This window comes from Macadamia integrifolia, chromosome 4 (assembly GCF_013358625.1).
Source record: "Macadamia integrifolia cultivar HAES 741 chromosome 4, SCU_Mint_v3, whole genome shotgun sequence".
NCBI classification, from domain to species: Eukaryota; Viridiplantae; Streptophyta; class Magnoliopsida; order Proteales; family Proteaceae; genus Macadamia; species Macadamia integrifolia.
The window spans coordinates 26171481-26197997 of NC_056560.1; the positions used below are offsets into that span (position 1 = coordinate 26171481).

Below are 26517 nucleotides of genomic sequence, written 5' to 3' on the forward strand. Positions count from 1 at the left end.
GCTTCATTGAATAACCTAACAACCTGCAAATTGTAAATTCATCAAAAGGGATCCAGACATGATTTTCTCCAACTCTACTCTGACTAAAGTATCAAGACATGTCACAGAAGAGGCCAAAAAATGCATCTGCAACAAGCTGCTTAGTGATGAGAACAGAAACAGGTTAATAGAAAGAAATATACTAGCATATAATCTAAAGTGAAGTCTCACATCAGCATAATACAGAGAATCCGACTTCTCTAAGGGAGCGAGCGTTCCATACTTCGGATGATGTTGAAGCCATCTATAAAGATATTTAAGTGCCGCTGCCTGCTCCAACTCTGTAATTTGGGAATAGAACTAGTTGTTTGTTTGTCATTCATAGAACCTCACATTTGGGGGAAAAAAAAAAAAATCTTCACCTACCGATCTAAAACCATGTTTTGAGGATGCAAAAAAATATTCACAAAAACCAAAAAAGATGCGTTTAGACATAGCAGGCTAGTAGCCCATGAGATAAGTTCAGTATCAGTAAGAAATGCTACTTTAGAGAAATTAGGATAGTTATATACCCCAGATTGAAAATTATTACTTTCATAGTGCAAATGCAATAATAAAAGGGAGAAATTGAACAGAAATAGAGTTCTTCCAAGGTGGTCTGATCAACCCATTCCCTCATAAACACATGAGTAAACTTTTTAATACATCCTTGGATCCAGTAACTATGTATGGAGCTTAATGTTGGCAATAAATAAAAAAAAAAATGTAATTGAGATGAGAATGTTGCAATTGATGAATGGCAATAATGTGAATGATAGAATTAGAAAAAAAAAAAAAAAAGAGCACCCGAAAGGGGTAGGGACAAATGAAAAAGGTAAATTGAGATGGCTTGGCCATGACTAAAAACAAAGGAATGCGCTAGTGGGAAGCAGTAATAAATGACCTGGGTTGAATTGGTGAGGAAAGACATGAGTCTTGCGAATTAACAGCAGATATGGCCTTAACTTAGTGTTTGGTGGAAAAGGATTTGTTTGGCTAATCTTACTAGCTGGGCAAGGCTTGTTAAATTGTGTCAAGTCAAGGACCATTAAGATGAAGAGGTGGGTCACATACCATTAGTATGACTGACACCCAGAGCAAGAAGCACCTCCAAATTTGTTGGATCCACCTCCTGTGCACGCATCATGGATGCAATAGCCTGCAGGAATGGAAAAATATCTTAGAAGAATCTAGAATAACACTTAAAACAGTATTTGTACAGCCACCAATCCCAACATCGAAAAATACGTCATTGTCCATACTTTTTAAGTGTTTTTTTTTTTTTTTGGTGAGTTACTTTTTAAGTGCTACAAAGATACGAAATGAGAACACACAAAATCTAGAAATGTTCAAGTTTCTTAGACAAGAATCACAGACATCACTATACTCCATCCATCTTGCAAAGACAATCATGCTTCTCATTTTTTCCCTTAGACAAGAATCACAGACATCACTATACTCCATCCATCTTGCAAAGACAATCATGCTTCTCATTTTTGGCTGAACCCAAATTGTTTGTCCATCACACCAATTAAGTAATAACTTATATTTTTACTGTTCTCCCTCTTGCATCAATTAGCACATCCATTTATCAGCCAGCTTGAAAAGAGTTTAGATAAGTAATGGAAGGGAGATAGTGAAATATAAGGGATATTAAATTTTTTAACCACCCCTTAAACTTGGGCTTTTTCCAAGGGGACAGTCACTGTGGGACAGAGTGACAATTCACATGGCAAGCTAAAAGTAAAATATCTAAATGCATGATACCACCCCTGCAACCTTAATATCTAAGAACATACCCTTGGTCATAGATATGCAGCTATGAAGATCATATTTCAAAAGATCAATAATACAGATTGGACTTTTTATTTTTAAAAAGGGGGGGGGGGGCTTATTAAAAAAGAAAAAGAAAGGAGATAGAGTACAACAACAACAACAACAACAAGGACCAAATGCAAGCACCCCACAAGGGAAACTACATCACATGATAACAGCGTGTATCCAGACACTGTCTACCCAATCCACCCCTAGCCAAATCATCTGACTGGAGTTTGCAGATCTCATCCTCCAAGAGAGAGAGAGAGAGAGAGAGAGAGAGACTCCCTCACACCACAAGAATCGTAGCCCCTTTTGATAAGATACAGATATCTCCAAGATCCCCGATCGTTGGATCTGCAAGTGATAAGCTCACATAAGGATTGGAGGAAGAAGATTATAATCTGAATGCTAGATTTTGTCAGATATTGTTGAATAATGCATTATTGTATAATGGGTTTTAGGGGTTATATCCAAACGGACCCTTAAGCCCTTAGGACTACTTATTTTTCTATAAATAGCGGAGGACTGTGCACATTATTGCACAAGTCCATATTTCCCTTGTGCACAAATCCATATTTCCCCAAGTTCATGGTAATGTCCTATATTATTAATTCTATGTCCCCTTCTATTGCTCAGAGATATCTGTTATTTGATTCAACTGCTAAAATATGGAAAGCCGCTAAGGCCACCTATTCCCACGTGGGAAAACGAGCACAGTATATGTGAAATGAGATTGATTATTATGAGACCTATCAACATGTTTGTGAAACTGATATTGTTGGGTTTAAGAAACGTGAGGAGGAGCTCCATGTTTATGATTTTTTGGCCAGTCTCAATGTGGAAAATGACCAGATTAGCGCTAATGTGCTTAATCGTGATTCTTCACCTACCCTTGAGGAAGCCTACTACATCATTCAAGCTAAGAAACAACGTCAATCTGAGATGTTACAGCCTATTTCTCAGGATTGATCCACTCTGGTTTCTGCTACTGGTACAGGTTCCCGGACTACTACTTCATCCTCTTTCGACAAGCCGGTTGTCAAATGTGACTATTGTGGCAAGGAGCATTACGCTAAGGAGACTTGTTGGAAGCTTCATGGACATCCTGCCAATTCTCATGGGTGTAATCAGGGTCGTGGGAAGAACACCCAAGAAAAGTAGTCCAAGACTACATCTAACTCTGATAGCTCCGCTACTACAGTATACAGGTGCCTCCTTCTCTACTGACGATATGGCTATGCTTCATCGTATGTTGACTCAGATGGGATCCTCTACTGCTGCTGCTGCTGCTGCCTCCTCCCTACCAACAATCACTGCCTCCCACTCAACCCACTCAGGTACTATAGTTTGTGGCCATAGTGCATATATTTCCTCCTAGTCCTGGATAATTGACTCTGGGGTTACTGATCACATGGCCGGTTTGCACACCTTTTTTTCTACCTATTGTCCCTCTTCAAATAATACCAAAGTTCGTGTTGTTGATGGTTGCCTTTCACCTATTGTTGAATCGGGTTCCATTTAGTGCTCTCCTTTGTTATCATTGTCCTCTATGTTACATGTTCCTAAGTTTTCTACTAATTTACTGTCAATTGGTAGTATAACTAAGGATTTGAACAGTAAAGTCACATTCTTTCCTACTCACTGTGTTTCAGGACTTGGTGACGAGGGCAACAATTGGCAATGATAGAATGAGTGGTGGTCTCTATTCCTTGGACATTGGTCCCTCACGGGCTCTGCATAATTCATCTGACTTGGCACTCTCAAAACTTTTGGGTTGGCATCGTCGTCTAGGTCAACCCCCATAGGGCACTTTATCTAGATTATTTCCGATATTAGTTAGACATTGTACTATGGACCAATTTATTTGTGATGCTTGGTAAAACAAACTCAGAATGTTTATCCATTTTCTGATAATAGTATTGTTCCTTTTTTTTAGTGCTTTTGGAAATTTCATTACATGGTTCGTACCCAGTTTGATGCTAAAATCAAGATCCTACATACTGATAATGGGAAGGAATACATGGATGGTTCCTTTCAGTCCTACTTAGTTGATCATGGGAACCTCCATCAGACTAGTTGTGTGGTTATCCCAGAGTAGAATAGGGTGGCTGAAAGAAAGAAGCGTCATTTACTTATGGTTGCTCGCTCCTTGATGTTTAAGATGCAGGTCCCTACTCCCAATTTGAGCGAGGTTGTCTTTACTGCTGCCTACTCATCAATATGATGCCTTCACATGTACTTAGTTTTAAAAGCCCCATTGAGTTACTATCTGGGTCTCACACTTTTGTTATTCTTCCTAAGGTGTTTGGTTGTGTTTGCTTCGTTTGTAGTCATCAGCTTCCAGGCAAGCTAGACCATCGTGGACTCCGGTGTAATTTTGTGGGCTATTCTCCCACTCAGAAGGGATACTGGTGCTATCATCAACCTTCTCAACACTCTGTGTCCATAGATGTGATCTTTGGTGAGACTACGGCATACATTCCACCTCTTCAAGGGGAGTCATCTGGTAGTGAAGAGGTGATTCAGATTCCTATTTTTTATTGTCCTTTCCTTACCATAGATGATGGTGCTACTAAAAGGAATACTAAAAAAAAAAGATTATTGATTAGAGGCTCCCATTGGTCCAGGGGTTACTATTCAGAAGGAGCCATCAATTCAGGAGTAGGAGGCTCCCATTCAAGGGGAGCAACATATTCAAAAAAAAACATAGGATGGTCCAGTGATACAGGTACTCTTTCGCAAAAAAAAAAAAAAAAAAAGGAGAACTGACTACCACTCACACCTACCAGTGCTACTCCATCACTTCCTCATCCCGATCTTCTCTCCCAGGTATACTTTTCTCTTACTTCTGATCAATCTCTTAATGTTCCTATTGCTTATAGAAAAGGTAATAGGACTTGTACCCAGCATCTTATTTCCAACATGGTGTCATATAATGCTCTTTACCTATCATATCGTGCATTTGTATCTTCCTTGTCCTCTGTTTCTACTCCTAAAACCTAGCAAGAGGCAATGCAAAATCTAAGTAAAAGGAGACAATGAATGAGGAGATGAGAGCTCTTCACAAGAATAGCACATGGGATATGGTTGTTCTTCCCCTGTAAAAGCGACCAGAAGGCTGCAAATGTGTTCACGGTCCAGCATAATGCTAATGGGACTATGGATCAGTACAAGGCAAGACTGGTGGCAAAGGGTTTTACTCAGACTTATGGAATTGACTACTAAGAGACTTTTGCCCTTGTGTAAAAATGAATACAGATCGAGTTATCATCTCCTATGTAGTGAACCGAGGATGGGAGTTACAACAATTAGATGTAAAAAATGTCTTTCTTTATGGAGAGGTGACTGAAGAAGTGTATATTGGCATTCCACCACGATACTCTAGTCCAGAAACACAAGGCAAGGTGTGTAGACTGAAGAGAGCTTTGTATGGATTAAAGCAATCTCTCCCAGGGCATGCTTTGGTGGCTTTCATAAAGCTATGATAGCAGTTGGCTTTACTTAGAGTAATGCTGATCATTCTCTATTAATCAAAAGGGTGGGTGATCATATCACAGTGTTGATAGTATAAGTGGATGATATTGTTGTTATTGGCAACGATACAGATGAAATCTCTAAACTCAAAGCCTATCTTGGTAAGGAGTTTGAGATCAAGGACCTAGGAAGGATGAAATACTTTCTTGGTATTTAGGTGGAAAAAACAACCAAGGGTATTGTTCCCTCTCAGAGAGAGTATACATTGAACCTCCTCTCAGAGACTCAGAGACTCAGAGACTCAGAGACTCGTATGTTAGGATGTAAACCCCTGGACACTCCTATTGAGGCTAACTCTCATCTCAAAAGCAAGGAAGGTGAACATGTTGATAAAGGTCGGTATCAAAGGTTAGTTGGAAGACTCATATATCTATCCCACACAAGACTAGATATAGCTAATGCAGTAAGTTTGGTGAGTCAGGACATGCATAATCCCTATTCCTCAGATATGGATGTTGTGAACTGAATCCTTAGGTACTTGAAGACTGCCCCAGGAAACGGCATTTTATCCTCTCCTACAAATCATATGAGGATTGAGGCATACACTGATGCTGATTGGGCAGGTTCCCAAATGATCGTCGCTCTAATACTAGCTATTGTAAATTTGTTGGTGGTAACTTGGTTACGTGGCATGGTAAAGCAGTCAGTCACTCATTTGTGGCTCGATCGAGTGCCATGGTTTAAAGTATCTCCGATACCGATACAATACCCTCCGATACGTATCTTAAATTTAGCTGACCGATACGATACATGAAATTTTTAAAATCCTTTCGTATCAATATATATCCTACGATACATACCGATATGCATCAATACACCACTGATACACATCGATACGATATGATATGCACCGATCCGACTCTATAGAAAATATAAAATCGAGGTGAAATGTATGTTTTGGTATGTATCGATCGGTACGTATCGGTGAGTATCGGTACGTATCAGTGAGTATCGGTATGTATCGATCGGTACGTATCGATCGGTACGTATCGGTGAGTATCGGTATGTACTGATAAAGTGCGCTACGGTCATATAATGGCCAAGATGGGTAATTTTTTAGAAAACACGATTTTTTGAGGGGTTTTTGTTCCAAAGTTGTTGCTAGCCATATTTCTCACAAACTAAAGTAGAAATCAAGGTTGGAAACAAGTATTTTACATTTATGGGAAAACTACAAACCTTGAATTCTTAGTGCAATACCCTCAATTTAGTGTTTATGCATAATACATGTTATCAATAGCTTTTTTTTATAAATTTTTTATGCAAAAGTGTTTAAGAAAATGTTTCCTATCCATTTATGTGGGTATCTTTAGTGTCTCTTAGCGTATCTCCGATACGATACGATACACTCCGATACGTATCTTAATTTTGGCCGACCGATACCGATACTTTAATCCTTGTTGAGTGCAGAGGCAAAATGTTGAGCTATGGCGCATGGGATTTGTGAGCTACTTTGGTTGCAGAGACTCTTCATGACCTGGGTGTGTCCATCCAGATGCCAATGTTTCTATATTGTGATAATAAGCTGGCCATTAGCATTACACACAACCCTGTTCAGCATGATCATACTAAGCATGTCGAGATCAATAGGCATTTCATCAAGGAGAAATTAGAGCAAGGACTTATCTGTATTCCTTTTGCGCGGAGTGAAGATCAATTAGCAGATGTTCTCACAAAGGGACTTAGTTGTAAATCTTTTTACTTTATTTTGTCCAAGTTAGGTATTTATGATATCCATACACCAACTTGAGGGAGAGTGTTGAATAATACATTATTATAATAATGGGTTTTAGGGGTTATATCCAAACGGACCCTTAAGCCCTCAGGGACTACTTGTTTTGCCATAAATAGAGGACTATGCTCATTATTGCACAAGTCCATATTTCCCCAATTCTTCATATATGATCTCAGAACTAATGATAAGATTTCAGGAGAATAAATGTAAGAGCAAAAAATTTGATTTTCAGATTAAAATTCATAAATAAATTATATCCATAATAAATTAGTCGATGACATAGCAAGGTGGAGAGAAAAAGGGATCGTCGGTAGATAAAATAAGGGAAGAAATCCCCATGCTTGTTGCTAGAGATGATTCCTCCCTCCACCAAGTTGATGATAATAAATTAGAGCTAGTTGGCTACTTAATGGAGATGTTCAGGCCATCAACCATAGAACCAACCGAGCCTATCCCGGAGAATCTGCTCAACAAGTTCAATCCCAGTCACTTTAAGAGTACCCTACAGGTTATCATCCCCTTTGAGGAAGAAATTTTAGCTATTGTCGTCTCTCATAAGGCTCGCGGTCACATGGGATTTTTGTCCTCTTGGGATATTATTAAAAAAAACCACATTAAGGTCATCAAGAGTTTCTTCAAACCCATCCAGATGAAGGGGATCAATCACAGCTTCCTTTGTCTCATCCCCAAGAAGGAAGGTGCTTCTGTAAGTTTTGTTATGTCCGACTTCAGCCCCATCTCTTTATCCAACCTCTTATACAATTTTATTTCCAAAGTCCTTGCCAATAGGCTTAAGTTGGTGGTTAACTCTCTTTTCAAAGACAATTAGTTGACTTTCATTGCTGGAAGGAGTATCTCGAATAATATCCTCTGATGCAACGAGATAGTTAGAGGCTTTGACATAAATCCCATTCCCTGCGGCCCTTATGAAAATTGACACCCACAAAGCCTTTGACTCCTTGAGGTGGGACTTTATTTCTAAGGTTTTGCTTAAGATGGCCTTCCCACCAGTGTTCATCAATTAGATCCATCACTACATCTTTCCGAGAGTTCTCTCCAAAAGCATCCAGTGTTGTACAGATCAGCAGTTTACCTCTCCCATTCCAAAGTGCAAGGTTCTTAAGCTCTCCTAGCTCGCCTTTGCAGATGATTGCATGATCTTCTCCAAAGCTAATATTGTCTCTCTTGAGATCGTTATGTCTTGTTTACAACATTTGGAGGAGTTGTCGGGCCTCCATATTAACCCCTCCAAATCTCTCTTGTTTTCCGTAGGGTCTTTGATGCTAACAAGGCCAGTTTGATTGAGAAAACAGGGTTCCACATAAGACACCTTTCAGTCAAGTTTTTTAGCTCGTCTTTGATTCCAGCCAGGTTGACTGCTCATCACTAAACTCCTATGATAGATCCCATTCATAAGAAACTTCATCTTTGGAAAGGCAAGCTTCTCTCTTATGTCGGTCGCTTGGAGTTGATCAGATGAGTCCTCCAGTCATCTTACGCCCCAATTCACCATCAAGGAGTTGTAGTCCCTTACGCCTGCCTTAGGAAATGATCTAAATCCTCTAGATTCCCCACCTTATCTTCGCCTTCCCAAGGATGAAGGAGGTCTTGGCTTGCGAAGAATCAAAGAAGTTAATTCAGCTAGTATTCTCAAGCTGATCTGGAAGCATGTGGCTAAGAGGAAAAGCATATGGGTTAGATTATTGGCACCTTATAGGTGTTCTCCTCCACTATGTTAGTACTAGAGCCATCTACAGTTTAGGCGTTCCTAAGTGGTCTATGGTTACAGATATCATTAGTCAAGGCGATCCCCCCCCCCCCCCCCCCGGTGACATCTTCCTCTCCCTTGCTATCAGTTGTGTGGAATGCCTTGCCCCCATTAGAAGAAGACCTCATGGTAAGGGAGACAATGTGGTTTGGACTGCATCTTCTTCCGGCCTTTTCAGCTCCAAAGCAGCTTGGAACTTCATTTGATCTTATAGACCTTTGTCTCCTTAGTGCAGGCTTGTTTGGCTCAAGAGTTATATCTGTCTTCATAATTTTACTGACTAGCAGGCTCTTTCTAACTGCTTGCCAAAGCAGTCTTTCCTCATTCACCATCAGATCATTGTCTCCCCTTCTCTGACTGCCTCACAATGCAATATTTTTGGAAAGGGGTCCTAGAAAAATGTTGGCCAAGAAGCCAAAGTATCCTTCTATTACAGAGGGAATGTGGATATAACTTCCGTTGGTAAATCAATCTGTGATGCAGTGGGCAAGCTTGCCTTTGGTGCTGCCATTAACCATATTCAAATGAAGCGTATTTCCTTCCCTTTTGGTAATGAATATCCACCCCAAAAAAAAAAAAGGAAGAAAAAATAACGTGTAAGATGCCCCCATTATGTATATAAATTTAACTCGTGCGCAATTACAAATAAGGCGACACAAATTAAACCAACTAATGACAACTCTACCCATAACTCACTACATACTACAAAAGATGCCCTTAGAATACTCGTAACACCTAATAACACTTAACAAAAATAAACTGACTGAAGCTTCCAATAAATCAAAAGGCTATGAATCTTTGCTGAGTACAAGGAGTATTCAGTTCTTCCAATTTCTTTCAAATTTCAAGCTCAGCAGGTGAAGTGGTTAACACACCACCAAATGGACAGAAAGGCAGGGTCCTCCAGTGAACTGCTCCAGCTTTAGTAAACATGTAACACAGAATTAATTATCACGCATAGAAACACTTTTGATAGCTGCAACTTCATCTCGCATCACAATGTGTTGGGGGGGAAAAGTACTTATTCCTGGAATTAGAAGATTTTTTGAGATCTGCAAATTTATCTGTACCAAGATCATGCTTCATATGACAAGAAAATATAAAATTACAGCACATCCAAGCAGTTGTGCCAGTTTAATCAAAGACTTTTCAGTGTGGAAAGAGATTCAGAACCTCAACAAAGTGGAATTCACCATTGTTAGCCGAGTGTAGTAAAGTATTTCTCATCCCTGGCATTGGTAAAGTAAATTTGCAACATGAATGATTAAATTCTCCCCATTAAGAGCATAGGATGTCAGTTTGAGCATATGTCTCTGCATATGTGTAGAGGGAGAGAGAGAGAGAGAGAGAGAGAGAGAGGAATACGAGAATCACAACATAATAAGGTATGAAGAAAAAATCTTTATCAATAATATTTATAAAAGGAAGCAAGAAACTGTTCAGAAAGTCAAGGAAAAACAGGTCTGACAGTAGTTTCTACAATCATATAACAAATTACAGGCATATAACCTGTTGGTCATCATCATTCTCAGCATGTGTTATTCCAAGCAATCTCCAACCTTCAGCATTATCAGGGTTCTTCAGAACTTCAGCCTCTAAAGCAAGAACAGCTTCACTCAGTAGCCCTTTACGAAACAGCTCCTGCCCTTCTTTCAAGGGATTGGGATGACCAACGTAAGGGTTCATATCAGAAAAAACGTATACCCCTCGTGAAGTATCTGACCGTTGCGTGTCATCTATTTTCTCATTTAGGAACCTATTTTTTATAAGAAAGACAAACAGATTCAAGGAAATACCACCAAAATATAAAGGTCAAATAGTGTTTGCATGTACTATCCAAACCTAAGAGTGTAGACACTACAGCATACATTTAAAGTTCTTTAACAATGTCATCATTTGAAATATAAAGTCATGAAGGTTTTAGGGATTAATTAGAATCACTACAATCATATCAGGAGTTCAAGACGAATAAAGAAAAAAAAATCTGATAAAAGGACAAGAAATATCATTCAATAAGCAGATTAAATCAACCTGGCAAGGAAAAAAATAACGAGAGAAAAATTGAGTTGTCTTGTCTACCAAAAGAAAGCTGTTAGCATTTTACAATCCTTGAGTCAATACTTGTTGGATAATAGTGTAATTAGGACTACTTGGACTTGGACTACTTAGATTCATGTAAGAACTAGGACTATTATTTTCTATAAATAAAGGAAGGACTGTGCTCATTAAGGTACAAGTCTATTTTTCCCCAATTCTTCATGGTATCAGAGCATGTCTGATGTCCAAATCCATCCCCTCTTCCTACTCCTCTACATCTTCCTAGCCCTCACAGTCGCAGCCAAATCCTATGCCCTCACCCACCACTGGAAATACCTTCAAACCAACGCCGCTGCTCCTTATCGCACAATACCATGCCTGAAACCCTCAACCAATCATCTTCAACCTTCAACCGATCACCTACAACATCTCGACCTACAACCATCCCCTTCCTCGCCTGAAACCTTTGATCGACTGCAACCATTCCCTTCATCGCCTGAAACCATCGCTCACCTGCAACATTCCACCTCTGCAAAATACCCCAAAACATCTCGCCTCTGCTTCATCTTACAACCACTCATCTCGCCGATCTCCATCCTCGCTGCGACCTTCTGAAACAACCAGAGCAGATCCCCCAAACATCTCGCCTCTGCTGATCTCCATCCTCGCCACGAGTTCCTGCAACAACCAGTATTCTATAAAATTTCTAAACCTAACCAGACCACCTATAATCCCAGCCCCACTCGACTATTACCTGACCACCTAACTTGAGGTACCCTACTTTAATCCTAGACCACCGACTTACCCAACCCATGCGCTAGGAATATCTATATATATATAAAGGGGGCACTTTTGCCTCTCCTATGCTCTCTTCTTCAGTGGTGAGTGTTCTACTGTTCTCCCACTGGGGGCCTTTGTCTTCCCGTCACTTATGCTCGACCTAATGCTTGATTAGCTTTGGATTGGTCGTCCTCTCTTGTAATTGTGTGTTGAATCTGCACCCATGGCATCTGAGGATTTTGAGATATCAGTTACTTAGGAAGTAAGGGGTCGTTCCTCAAGTCATGACTATCCTCTCTTCCCTACTAGCACCATCAAGTTGGATGGGAGCAACTATCTGATCGGTCTTGGTCTTACTACCGGTTGATTGCTGGTCGTGGTTATGTTGGGTTCCTCACAGGAACTTTAAAATGTCCTACTACTGCAAGTTCTGCTTAGGATAAATGGGCGCTGCCAACTGGATGGTAATGTCCTACCTTATTAATTCTGTCATCTTCTATTGCTCGGACATATCTATTACTTGATTCTGCTGCTAAGATCTGGAAGGCCACCAAGGCCACCTATTCCCACGTGGGCAAGTGTGCCCAATGTTTTGAACTGAGGAAGAGGTCCATCAGGCTACTCAGAAGGAGATTTCTGTGGCTCAATATTACTCTAATCTATAGGGTATGTGCAATGAGATTGACTATTATGAGACTTATCAACCTGTTTGTGAGTCTGATGTTGTCGGGTTTAAAAAGCGTGAGGAAGAGTTCCGCATTTATAATTTCTTGGCCAGTCTAAATGTGGAATATGATCAGATTAGGGCTAATGTGTTTAATCGTGATCCATCACCCCCTTAAGGAAGCATATTCCATCATACAGGCTGAGGAACAACGTCGATCTGAGATGCTCCAACATGTTTCTCAGGATCAATCCACTCTGGTTTCCGCTACTGGTACGGGTTCCCATACTGCTACTTCGTCCTCTTCTGACAAACCGGTTGTCAGATGTGGCTATTGTGGCAAGGAGGTCACATAAGGGAAACTTGGTGGAAGCTGCATGGACGTCCTACCAATTCTCGTGGGTGTAATCAGGGTCGTGGGAAGAACACCCAGGAAAATCAATCCGAGACAATAGTTAATTCTGATAGCTCCACTACTACAGGCACATCCTTCTCTACTGACGAAATGGCTATGCTTCGTCGTATGTTGACACAGATGGGATCATCTACTGTTGTTGTTGCCTCATCTCTACCCTACAATCACTACCTCCTACTCAGCCCACTCAGATACCATAGTTTGTGGTCATAGTGCATATGTAGCCTCCCAGTCCTGGATAATTGACTCTGGGGCTTTTGATCACATAACCAGTTTACACACCTTTTCTACCTATTGTCCCTCTTTAGATAATACCAAAGTTCGTGTGCCTGATGGTTCCCTTTCACCTACTGTTGGGTAGGGTTCCATTCAGTGTTCTCATTCATAATCATTGTCCTTTATGTTACATGTTCCTAAGTTTTCTACTAATTTACTGTACATTGGTAGTATTATTAAGGATTTTAACTGTAAAGTGTAAAGTCACATTCTTTCCTACTCTCTATGTGCTTCAGAACTTGGTGACGAGGGCAACGATTGCAATGGTAGAATGAGTGGTGGTCTCTATTACCTGAACACTGGTCCCTCACGGGCCCTACACACTTCATCTGCTTTGGCACTCTCCAAACTTTTGGGTTGGCATTGTCGTCTGGGTCACCCCCTATGGAGCACTTTATCTAGTTTATTTCCAGCATTAATTAAACACTGTACTATGGACCAATTTATTTGTGATGCGTGTGTTTTGGCAAAACAAACTCAAAATGTTTATCTTCTCTCTGATAATAGAAGTATTGTTCCTTTTGCTTTAATTCATTCTGATGTTTGGGGACCGGCCCGTCGTGTCTCTGTTTTTGGCCATCATTGGTTTGTTACTTTTATTAATTACAATACTCGTTCTACTTGGATTTATTTATTACATTATAAGAGTGAGTTTTTCAGTGCTTTCAGGAATTTTATTGCCTTATTAGGACCCAGTTTGATGTTAAAATCAAGATACTGCGAACTGACAATGGGAAGGAATATATGGATGGCTCCCTTCAGTCTTTCTTGGTTGATCATGGGATAAACCATCAGACTAGTTGTGTGGTTACTCCGGAGCAGAATGGTGTGACTGAACGCAAGAATCGTCATCTACTTGAGGTTGCTCGCTCCTTGATGTTTAAGATGCGGGTCCCTGCTCCCTGCTCCCTATTGGAGTGATGCTGTTCTCACTGCTGCCTATCTCATCAATAGGATGCCTTCACAGGTGCTTGGTTTTGAAGTCTCCCATTGAGTTGTTATCTGGGTCTCGTAGTTTTGTTGTTCCTCCCAAGATCTTTGGTTGTGTCTGCAGAAAAGCTTGATCATCGTGGACTCAAGTGTATTTTTGTGGCCTATTCTCCCACTCAAAAGGGATTCCGGTGCTATCATCCATCTTCTCAACGGCCCTTTATTTCTATAGATGTGATATTTCGTGAGATTGAGGCTTACTTTCCACCTCTTCAGGGGGAGTTCTCTGTTAGTGAAGAGGTGATTCAGATTCCTACCTTTGATTGTCCTTTATACCTTACCATAGATGATGGTGCTACTCAGGGGGACACTAAAATAAAAACTACTAGTTTAGAGGTTCCCATTGGCCCAACGGTTACTGTTCAGGGGGAGCCATCAATTCAGGAGCAGGAGGCTCCCATTTAGGGGGAGCCACAGATTCAGCAGAAAACACAAGATGGTTCAATTATATAGGTATTCTCTAAAGAAAAAAGGAGAACTAAAACTACCACTCATACAACCACTGCTATTCATAGTTGTCAAGGCGTCCAGGCGACGCCTAGGCGACTATTTGTTATTTCATTTACTTAAGATATTATTCATAAATAAGCAAATACCCCCTATTTGAATCCAATAAAAATAGTTTAAAAATCAAATTCCAAAAGGATAAAAAGTCAACCCCCCAGTCCAAGAAGAAAAACTGGATTTTGGTTATAGGGGCAATTTCAACTTTTAAATGCTGGAGTTTTTCTCAATTATGAAAATTTTATAAATTCTATCATGTTAAAACATTGCTAAAAACCAAAAGTCCAGTAAAATAATTTTTTGTTTCAATATCCATAAAATTATTTTCATTCAGGCAATTTTAACAGCATTCGCGCACTTAAAAATAAGTTTGACCGGAGCATAACTTTGTCATTACAACTTAGATTTAAGTAATCTTAGACTTGTTGGAAAGCTGGTTTTATATTATAACTGATACAAAAGGTCTCATGTAAAAATAATATCATTTGACCAGTCAAACTTGTTATAGAACCAGAGCATCTCTCTAAATTTTGATTTTTTATAACTTAATATGACTTAATGTTAATTTTTTATAATTTAATATGGCTAAATGTTGATTTTTAATAACTTGATGCTGCTTAATCTTGATTTTTTATGATACAAGATATATATATATAGCTTACTAAATAATGTTAGAAAATAGGAAAAATAACAATTGGTCGCCTTGTTTGCCTCAAGGCGTGCGCCTTATCGCCTAAGCGCTTAGACAACCCTCCACCGCCTTGGTTCGCCTTGTCGCTGTGACAACTATGTTGCTACTCCATTACTTCCTGATCCTGAGTCTTCTCTTCTAGGTATAACATTTCCCCTCACTTTTGATCAGTAGAGAGAGAGAGAGATGCGAGAGAAGGCAAGAGGGGCAGTGGCACTAGGGCTAGGGCATTAGGTAAAAAACCCATAAAGGGATCTCTGCTTTGATATCATGATGAAACTAATGGAATAAAAGGCTTGTAAGAATATGACAGCAGCCCCACTTTATTTATAATGGACGAGAATGTTTTAGAATAGCAAAACATACAAGAATACCCTTAATGACAAAAGACTAATTAGCCCTTGTACCCATATTACAACAAATTGCTTTTTCGGTTGGGACATTTATCCTTGTCAAAACTCTAACATATGGTTCCAAGTTGCAAATTTGTCTCACCTCAAGTGTGAAGCATGTGAGCTTGGGAAGCATTCAAACATCATCGGTCCTCTTTTCCTCCTCGTAATGTGTCTAGATGTCCTTTATTTTCTTTAGTGCGTTTAGATATTTGGGGTCCATGTCCTGTCAAACATCGGTAAGGTTTTTCTTATTTTGTCACTTTTGTGGACGATCATTTCCTTCTGACATGTTTGTATATGTTGAAAGATCGTTCCGAACTCCTTTATGTTTTTAAGGATTTTTATTAAGAAATTACCCAATTTGAAATTTCCATTGAAAAAAATTCCGGCCTAATAATGCCCTTAAATCCACACTACAACAAATATCTACTTTCTATTCTAACCATGGCATGATTCATCAAAACAAGTTGTTTTGTACCCCTCAACAAAATGGGTTCACTAAAAGAAAAAGTAGACATTGATTAGAAATTGCTCGGACGCTTATTATTCATATGCATGTGCCAAAATGTTTCTGGTGTGATGTTGTCTTAATAGCATGTTATTTGATTAACCGGATGCCTTCTTCTATTCTTGATAACCGATCCACTCTTTTTATTGTGTTTCTAAATTCACCTTTGTTTTCTTTGTTGCCTTGGGTTTTTTCGATGCACGTGCTTGGCTCATAATTTGCAACCTCAAGTTGATAATTTATCTCTCTGAGCTATTCAGTGTGATTTCTAGATTATTCTAGAACTAAGAAAGGGTATAAATGTAATGATCCTATTACTCAACGACAGTTAGTCAATGCCAATGTACTTCTTTTTTAGAATACTCCATACTTTCATGACATTAGTAATTATCCTACCATAGATGTTGTTAGCTCCCCACCTATTCCTGCTCTATTGCCCTTGGCTGGTGTTCCCACTACCACCTTTCCAGCACTATTCGAAGTGTATCAGCAGCGTAAGAAGCAAGTATAGCCTGGTTTGGTTCTTGCTCATATCCCACTGCACGGTTTGATCCCCAATTGAAGTTTTTGCTTCCTCCTTATCTCCTGATGACTTGTTGCTCTTCGCAAAGGTACCCGCTCCTGCACTAAAAAATCTCTGTCTCCATAGCCTATAGAAAATTTTGCTTCTTTTCTCACCTTTCATCTGCATAAATTTGCCTTGTCCTTATCTACCCACACTATTCCTAAAGCCCATCGTGAGGCCTTGTATAAAGTACAATTTAGATGGCTCTGATGAACGGCTAAAAGCTCGTTCGGGTGCAAAGGTTTATATTCAAACCTATGTTGTGGATTACTTTTGAGACTTTCTGTCATGTTTCTCAGCTCAGTTCCGTTCGTGTGTCAATTCCTTTCGTTGTGAATTATGATTGGGCATTATATCAATTAGATAACAAGAATGCTTTCTTATATAGTGATTTACATGAGGGGTATATGGAGCAACCTCAGTTATGTTACTCAAGGGGATAATGCTCGAAGAGTTTGCAACTTACACAAGGCAATTTATAGTCTAAAACAATCACCTAGAGCCTGGTTTGGTAAGTTCATTTTGATTGTTACATGGTGCCGATTCTCACAATGTTATTATGATCATTCTATATTTGTTCGTCGTCGAGATTCTAGAGTGATTGTATTGGTTGTGTATGTCATATTATCATATATGGGGATGATGCATTTGGAATTATAAAGGTGAAAGATTATCTATGTCAGCATTTTCATATTAAAAACTTGGGTATCCTTAGGTATTTTCTTCGTATTGAAGTGCTTTGAAGTAAAAAAGGGATTAGTCTATCATAGAGAAAATATTTGTTAAACCTTTTGACTGAGACTGGTATGCTTGCTTTTAAATCAGTTGATACACCTATAGATCCACACCAAAAGTTTGGGACAAATGATGGTGAAAAATTTGATGACAAGCACTAACACAGGAGATTAGTAGGGAAACTCATTTACCTTACTATTACTAGACCTGACATCTCCTTTGTTGTTGAAGTTATAATCAGTGTATGGAGTCACCTACAAAGACTTACTAGGAGGCAACATGTCAAATTTTAGATTATCTTAAGACTGCTCCAGGATAGGGACTCATTTACTGACATCAGCATACTGATTTGGTTGGATATTCTGATGCCAACTGAGACGCTGCCGACAGTGATAGGATATCTATCACAAGTTATTGTACATTCTTTGGTGGCAATCTTTTCACGTGGAGAAGCAAGAAACAAATGATTGTGGCTAGATCCAGTGTTGAAGCTAAGTATAGGGCTATGGCTTATACAACAACCAAGTTAATGTGGCTAATATCATTGCTTCAAGAGTTAGGGTTTTCAATTACTAAGCCTATGAAGATGTTCTATGATAATCAAGTTGCTATCTATATTATCAACAATCAGCTGTTTCATGAAAGGACAAAACACATTGAAGCTTACTGTTACTTTGAGTTTGTGAGGGACGCAGTAAATAGTAATGAGGAAGTTGATTGATACTCCGTTTGTTTCCTATGCAGATCAATGAGGCGATATGTTCACCAAGCCTTTGTTTAGTCCTGCTTTCAAGAAACGCTGTTCCAATATGGGTATGGGTGATGTATATGCTCCAACTTGAGGGGGAGTATTAATTAGATTGTTAGTATGGTTATTGTGTTAGTGTAACAACAGGAGGTTACTTTGGCGATATAGTTCTAGGTTTTATATTTGTTTATGTACTGTTTAGGTGTTAAGGATATACCAGTAATTGTTATTTATCATAATATATAGCATCATAGGTCTCACAGTTCGTCATTCTGACAACCGTGAGCCCGGTTCTCTCTCTCTCTCTCTCTCTCTCTCTCTCTCTCTCCCCTTCTTCTTCCTCCTCTTCTTTCTTCTTCTCTTTTGTTCCTAGTAATGGTTGCATGTATTTGATATTGTTTCAGAAATTTAATCTACATTTAGGGAAAGAATTGATTAATAGGTACCAAGATTAACTGTGTCAACAGCAAATCAGTTGTCTTCCCAAAAATATATAACTGCCAAGGTTCACGGTATCGGGTTTCGACCCCTAGGGAGAGCGAAATTTCGGTCGAAACCTGAGAAATTTCAAGCATACCCTGGTATGGTGGAAACTTAGGTTTCGACCCCCAAACAATGTTTTTTTTTTTTTTGTTTATTTTTTGTGTACATCCTATTTTAAACATTTCTAACACATTCACATCATTAGTTTCATAAAAAAAACAAAAAAACAAAAAAACAAAAAAAGTAAAAAAAACAAAGTCTTACTGGTGTGGTGAACCAAAGGTTCGATAATCATTACACTGACTTGTTAACTTAAATTATGAAACTATACTACATAATAACTATATATAGTCTACAATCTACATCAAAACATAAGACATAATCCAAATGATCCAGAATAAATAAAAATATTACATCATCAACAATTATATATCAACACTCAACAGTAGTGAGTCTAGTGACTCAATTAATCAACACTCGAAATAGTGACTCAATTCCAAGTAGAGTGTCTAGGCGGTTCCATCCAAGTAGTGACACTATCCTCAAGGCATGCATGTTAACTTTTCTAACATTATTTAGTAAGCTATATATGATGTAGATATGCACCCATGGAGCAGCCCATACCCATTTGGGTATCCAGTGAACGATGAACCGGACTCATATTGAGTCTTTGACCAGTAGGATCTTTTAGGATTTTATTTTTATTCTCCTGCAATCTTTTATTTCAGTAACTTAGGTAGGTGATAGCTACTAGGATTTAGTTTCCAAGTAATTTGAGTTTCCAAATTAGAGTACGTTTCCTTTTTAATGTTGGGTTCCTTTTACTATTTAAATGCATGTAATCGTTTAATTAGAGAATAGAATGATGAATTGAGTTTTGAGTGTTGAGAGCCTAAGGGCTATGTGTGTGATTCTTCTCCCCCCGTCTTAGTGCGATTTTCCCCCTCCCCTGCAACTCTGAGACACATCTCAGGAAATTCTTCCCTACCCCTACCGGCCCTCTATCAATTGGTATCAGAGCCGAAGGATCCTATTCCTTCCCCATCTTTCTTCTTCTCTTCCCATTCTCTGTGTCGGATTCCACCGATACCGAGAACACAGTGAAAAAAAAAAATCCCACCCTCCGCCTTCTCTGTTCCTTCCGGCAGCAAAAAAAAAATTCTAGAACCCTGCTCCGCCTCTTTCATTTTTTTTCCCTTCCGACAAGCCGCCGCCTCCTCTTTCATTTTTTTCCCTTCCGACAGCAGCCGCCGCCTCCTCTCTGTGTCCAACAGCAAAGAAAAAAGAAAAAAAAAAAGAACCGAGAAGCACGAAAAGTCGAGAAGAGGGAGAGATAGAAGCTAGAAGAAAAAAGAAGAAGCAGAAGAAGAGAAGAAAGAAGAAGCAGAAGAAAAAAAGGAAAAAAAGGAAAAAACAGACGAGAAGAAAGAAGAAGAAGAAGAAGAAGAAGAAGAAGAAGAAAGAGAAGTCAAGAAGAGAGAGAAAGGACCACATACCTGCAAAGCCATCGCGAGCCTCTCTCTTGCTTGGAGCCGACTCCCGCTGCTGATTCTGTCTCTAAGAAGAGCCTTCGGTCGATTGTTTCTCTTCGGTAATCCCAAACCCCACCCCTGATAACCCTTTTCTCTCTTACTCTCTTCAATTTGTTGGATTTCCCCACTTTGCCCTTCTGTTTGTCTTTAACTCTTTATCCCCATATTTTTCCCTTATTTCCAACTATATCCCTGACCCACACGTGACATCCCTTGGTGACTTAAAGTGAACTTCATCTATTTACAATTCTGCCCTCCCTTGAAAAAAAAAAAATAAAGGAAAAAAAAATTGGCCAATGGATCTCAATCTTTTAGCGAATATTCGTCAACAAATGCAATTGATAATAGAGAAGCTCGATGAGGCTCAACGACATTGCACGGAAATCAAATCCATAACACACTTTACCTTCAACTATGTGATCTCAGCCGTTGAACAACAGGTAGACGAACCAGAAGATGAATCACCGGTGGTAGAAGATGATATGACACCATTGGAAGTTGAAGATCAACTTGTGGAAAAATTTAAATCAATTGATCTCATTAGTGAACTGATCGATTTTATTTTTTCGAGTCACTACTACACCAAAGAACTTTGCGTCGTAGATTTCATAACATTCGATCGTGATTTCATACAGGCAAGGATGAATGTTGATCAATTGGTGTTAATTCTCCCGTTCTACAAAAATCGTGGACAAGTTTTTCTCAACATCGGGGGAATTGATGTAGATATGCACCCATGGAGCAGCCCATACCCATTTGGGTATCCAGTGAACGATGAACCGGACTCATATTGAGTCTTTGACCAGTAGGATCTTTTAGGATTTTATTTTTATTCTCCTGCAATCTTTTATTTCAGTAACTTAGGTAGGTGATAGCTACTAGGATTTAGTTTCCAAGTAATTTGAGTTTCCAAATTAGAGTACGTTTCCTTTTTAATGTTGGGTTTCTTTTACTATTTAAATGCATGTAATCGTTTAATTAGAGAATAGAATGATGAATTGAGTTTTGAGTGTTGAGAGCCTAAGGGCTATGTGTGTGATTCTTCTCCCCCCGTCTTAGTGCGATTTTCCCCCTCCCCTGCAACTCTGAGACACATCTCAGGAAATTCTTCCCTACCCCTACCGGCCCTCTATCAATATATACCTTATATCATACAAAATCAACATTAAGCCACATCAAGTCATTAAAAATCAACGTTTAGCCACATAAAATCATAAAAAATCAACATTATGTTATAAAGAATCAACATTTTAGAGAAATGCCCTTGTTCTATAATAAGTTTGACTGGTCAAATGATTTTTATTTTTACATGAGATTTTTTGTATTAAGTATAACATAAAACCAGCTTTCCAACAAGTCTAAGATTACTTAAATCTGAGTTATAATAACATAGTCATGCTTCGGTCAAACTTATTTTAAAATGTGCGAATGTTGCTAAAATCACCTGAATGAAAATAATTTTAGGGATTTCAAAACAAAAGATTATTTTACCTTACTCCTCATATTTTCTTCATCGACTCGCCCTTTAATACTGCCACTCACACCCACCCTAATTTAGGATTTCAAGTAAAGTGACCACTTCAAATTACGGTAGAGGTAGGGCCCAAACTGACGAGCTAACAAGGAAATAACAGAAACTGCTGCTGATGTTTAAATAAGGTAACAGAAATAATAGGGGGAAAATTTCTATAATTTAGAAGATCAGATTTTAGGGAGAATGTCTGCTCTACCATGCGACTTAGCTAGAATAGAGGATAGGTAGAAGCAAATAAAAAGAAACTTCGAATCTCATAATAGAAACAGACTTGAGTGGGTATGACCAGGTGGAGGTGGAGCCTGAGCCAAAGCCCATCTAATTCATAGAAGAGACTAAATTTGATCATGCCACATAGGATGCCGACCATGATGCACATTTCCCCACACATTTAGGCTACTCGAGATGCCCACGCCAACGGTTCAAACCGGATGCTGAGAATGATAGCATTGAGATAGATATTCCAAGTTTGTCTAGAATAATTGGAGGTAATGTAAGACTAGAATCACAAGTGCTCCTAATCCCAGGCAGGATCTGAAATTCTAGCTGAATAGAGAAGTTGTACTCCAATAGGCTTGGCTCTAGCTCTCAAACACTCTCTCACAGCAAATAAATAAAAGGAAAATAAGAAAAGAAAGAGAATTCGATGGAGGGTCGAGAAGGGGGAAGAAGAACTAGTGAATGGGCATCTCACCCAACTGCATCCCACAGCACAACATAAGCCATCTTTTTTTTTCAGTCATGAATTCGTGTTCAATGTTGTAACCCCTTAAAAACTTATATAGAAGACTCAAAACTGACTCAAACACTAAAAAAGAAAGGCCTAACCCAATCCTTAACTAATCAGGAAACCTAAACTGACTAGAAAACTGAAACAACAAAAGAAATAGACTCAAAATAGGACTCTAACTAAACTAATGAATTAAATCCCGTTTTCCTACTTTCTACCTATATTTTAGGCCCCCATGAAAGTGGTTCATTACAAAGAAAACCCATGGGATCAAAGGCCCAACACATATATAACCCAACCCAAAGCTCATTTGCAATAAATATAAGCCCATTAAGTGACTTATCTGCATCAGGAGGCCTAAGCATGGAGGAGAGTAGCAGATATGGTGGTTATGGATAGATAATAAGGTGGCCTGCACCCTCATTTTCCAGAGAGTAATCCACTGCTGCGTATGGTGGGTAAGGTGGTTATGGTTATGAGCAAGTATATGCCGTCTTCTTCATTCCCTGCTGCGTATGAGGGCCATTAACATGGTGGATCTTTATTTATGGATAACATCTTCTCATACCGAAGCCCCCCAGCAATTATATTAGCCCGGTCCACCAAGCAACTACAGTAGGTCCACATTTGCATCATCTTCCTGGTACAGTGATCTATATTCTAGGTTGGATTACCTAGAGTATGTTGACAATGACACATCAGGCTATTGTGTTGGACTTCGAGCATTTCTTCAAGCATACCATGACATGGTCGTCTTTTGTTATAGGGGTCATAGGAAAGGTTCCGTCGTCGAGAGCAATCTCCTTGCAGTTTTGAGGCTCTTTGGAACTCTATGTGGTACTAAAATAGTTTTCTAGGACATTTGCAAATTTGTACTTGACTACTTGTAAGTGTACTATTAAATGGTTTTTCTTCATTCATAATGCACATTTGAGTTGTTTTAATCAAATTTTGTGTGTTTAACTAGTAAATTATGTGTAGAATAGGTTATATTAAAGAAACTATACAACATGGTACGGCGTACACTAGCAATCCAGGGTCCAAAACCAAACAAACATTTTGGGTGTGTTATTTTACAATCTAAAGGTTCCAATACGTTAAAAGATTCTGAATTAGGGATTTCCTGAAGTTTAGGCCAAAATAGGCCATTTGACCACTGAAATGATCAACCAAAACTTGCAGCCAAAATGGTACAGGTTCAGTCAAAACCTGACCAAAACCCAAAATTTCAAACTATGTATGCTACACAATACCTAGAAACATGGATGGTCAAAGAAGAAGAAGAAAAACCAATAGACAAGACCAGGGAATTAATAGGAAATTGGCAAACAAATCAGGAGAGGAAACCAAGCCAATGCTAGCAATTTGACGAGGGCAACTAAAATCTCTAGAAAACTCAAACCTCATTGTAGAACCATGGTTTAAGCAGTAAAGATATCCTACACTCCTACTTCTCCTAAAGGATAAAAAAAATAGAACTCGTATTCGTATTTCGCTACCCATAATATGGGTTCATACAATGCCCTATTAAATGAAAACCCATTGGACCAAAGGCCTACTACATATAACCCAAACCACTTATTTCAACTAAAATAAGCCCTTTTCTGTGGTTCGCCTGCATCACCCTTAAACCAACAACAACAAACTCAGCCTTATCCCAACTTAATGGGGTTGGCTACATGGATCCATACAAAACAGAAAAGAAAAAGTCCAAACAGGAGTGGAGGAGGGGAGAGATGAGAAAAGAAATATGAGTAAAGAGGTAAAGAGGTAAAGAGGAAAGAGGCACAGCCCAGTAGTTGAAGCTGAATATAGGGCTATGGCCCATAGTGCTAGTGAGTTGATGTCGTTTAAATATTTTCTTCATGGACTTGGTTTTCCCACTACCAAGCCTATTGATATGTCTACATTGTCAGCAATCCTGTTTTTCATGAGTGGACTAAACACATTAAGGTTGATTGCCATTTTGTGTGGGATAAAAAATTAATTCCTAATCCTTTGTTACTTCTAGAAAATAGCTTTGTATCTTTCTTTTTTTTTGGGGAGGGGGGTGTTGGGGTCAAAGTTTAAATTGAGATCTTCCACCAATCCACCAACAAAAAACTTATGACATGCTGCATCTTCAAAGAGAGAGCCTCAACTCCAATTGGGAAGTAATCAAACACTGAATATAAAAATGAAAAGTTTTGGGAAAAAATACAAACAATTGACATTCCTCTAGGGGAATAGGTCTTCAAATTCAAGCTCTATAATTTTCAATAGTGTATAAATACCTACTGACAAGCAAGGGATTCTCCACGCACAAAAGAAGAGCAGAACAACAATTGAATTCGACTTCCTACTTTAGATCATTACATGTTTAAAATGTTAGAAGATCGCTCTGGGAATGCATCAAGGAAATATTCACTTCCAAAGGCTTTCCAATCACGCAGATATGAATTAGTATTTACAGAATTCAATGGCAGAAAATGGCAGCACCAACTAGAAAAGGCCTTAGTGGTGAAACAAGACACATTATAAAAAATCTGGTGAAGGATTGACAAAACTTACTCGTTATACGCATTTGCCCAGTTATCAGCTGATTCCCCCTCCAAAGCTCCTTCACGAACTTGATGCTCAAATTCTTCTGCCCAATCCTGAACATGCAACTTGGAAAACTCGTTGACCCACTCATCATCAAGTGATCCACCTCGCTTTTGTTCAGTAGTGAACTCATTCACCCATCTATCAGTTCCATGATGAATCTGAATAAAAAGAAAAATAAGATACCAACCAATTTGTACGGTAAAGAACTAGCTATCATCAGGCCAGTCTCTTGAACTCAAACTCCTGACTCTCTTTCTGTTTTAGAACATGTAGTTCCATTATGTAAGAGTATTAATCAAAACCGATCATCACTAGACTCGAATGACTCGGATTCTAACAATAGGAGGGGGGGAAAAAAAAACTTACAGCAACAAGCTTACAAGATATAGATTAAAATAATCCAAAAAAAGGTGAACTAACAGCTTCACAATTTATTTACTTGCCTCATCACGTACAAGCTGGTCAGCCCATGAATTAGAAATCCCATTGTAGTGCTCTTGATATTCCTCAACCCAATCACCGGAGGCAGACAACCCAGCTTGTTTTACTTGATTGTCATCAACGATAAGTTCACCACGGCTCATCTTAGAGACAAACTGAAGGAACTTCGAATTCTGCAATCATTTAAAACAATAAACAAATTGTTTGAGCTAAAACACTTGTGAAGAGGCTCAGGAGCTCGGTTGCACCCCGTAATAATGTAGATCTAGTAGGCATATAGTTAGTCCAGCCACCAACGGATCATATGCATACTACATGACTCTGCATCATCTCTACAGGAGTTTCAGGTCAATAACCCTCACAATAGGCATATGGAAAACCATTTGAATGCACATCCAGATAAATAAGGGGTGGGAAACAAAAAGAAAACTATAAATAATGAAAGGATTCCATGCTTTGAAAAAGCCAAGTATTGACAAAGAATATATACCTGAAACTTTGGGTCCTCATTCTGAGCTAATGTATGTGCAAGCATATGGGTCTGCTCTATTGCTGCCATACTTGATATGTTTTCACTTCTCATTTTACCCACAGACGTAATTTGATACTGTTCCTGCAAAGTAAAACGAGTATCATGAGAACATCTCATAATACTAGCAGTTATGTGAAGTGTCAGGGAATCTATGACAATGAATCTTTTATTTCATTCAAAATTAAGTAATTTAACAAAATAACCTTTCTAAAACAGATAGGACATTCATTAAAATCAATTTATGAAATTCATCAGAAAAAATAGAAGGCGCAGACTAAATACTGTCAACTTGCTACCTATATGCTTGACAATGGAATCTTTGTCTATTCCATGAGTTTTTTTTTTTTTTTTTTTTGGTCTTTCAGACTTTTCAAATCAGCTCCGAAGATGACCGACCCCCCTTCCCCGACAGCCACCGCCGTCGGCAACCTTCTCGCTGAACCTCCTGCCACCCCTTCCTCTTTTACCCTCCATCCATCCTCCTCCCCCAACCCTTCT

At 38.9% G+C, this 26517-nt stretch overlaps 1 protein-coding gene across 1 annotated transcript in view; it reads right to left on the reverse strand.

Annotated features, from left to right (window-relative positions):
• LOC122076366 (peroxisome biogenesis protein 5-like) overlaps positions 1 to 26517 on the reverse strand; it is a 31126-nt gene that overhangs the window by 457 nt on the left and 4152 nt on the right. Inside the window, exons 6-12 of the mRNA XM_042641668.1 lie at positions 25978 to 26100; positions 25490 to 25660; positions 25011 to 25204; positions 10383 to 10629; positions 1093 to 1177; positions 211 to 320; positions 3 to 23 (exon numbers count right to left, since the gene is read on the reverse strand). Coding sequence (XP_042497602.1) covers positions 3 to 23; positions 211 to 320; positions 1093 to 1177; positions 10383 to 10629; positions 25011 to 25204; positions 25490 to 25660; positions 25978 to 26100 — 951 coding nt within the window. The remainder of the gene's footprint in view (positions 1 to 2; positions 24 to 210; positions 321 to 1092; positions 1178 to 10382; positions 10630 to 25010; positions 25205 to 25489; positions 25661 to 25977; positions 26101 to 26517) is intronic.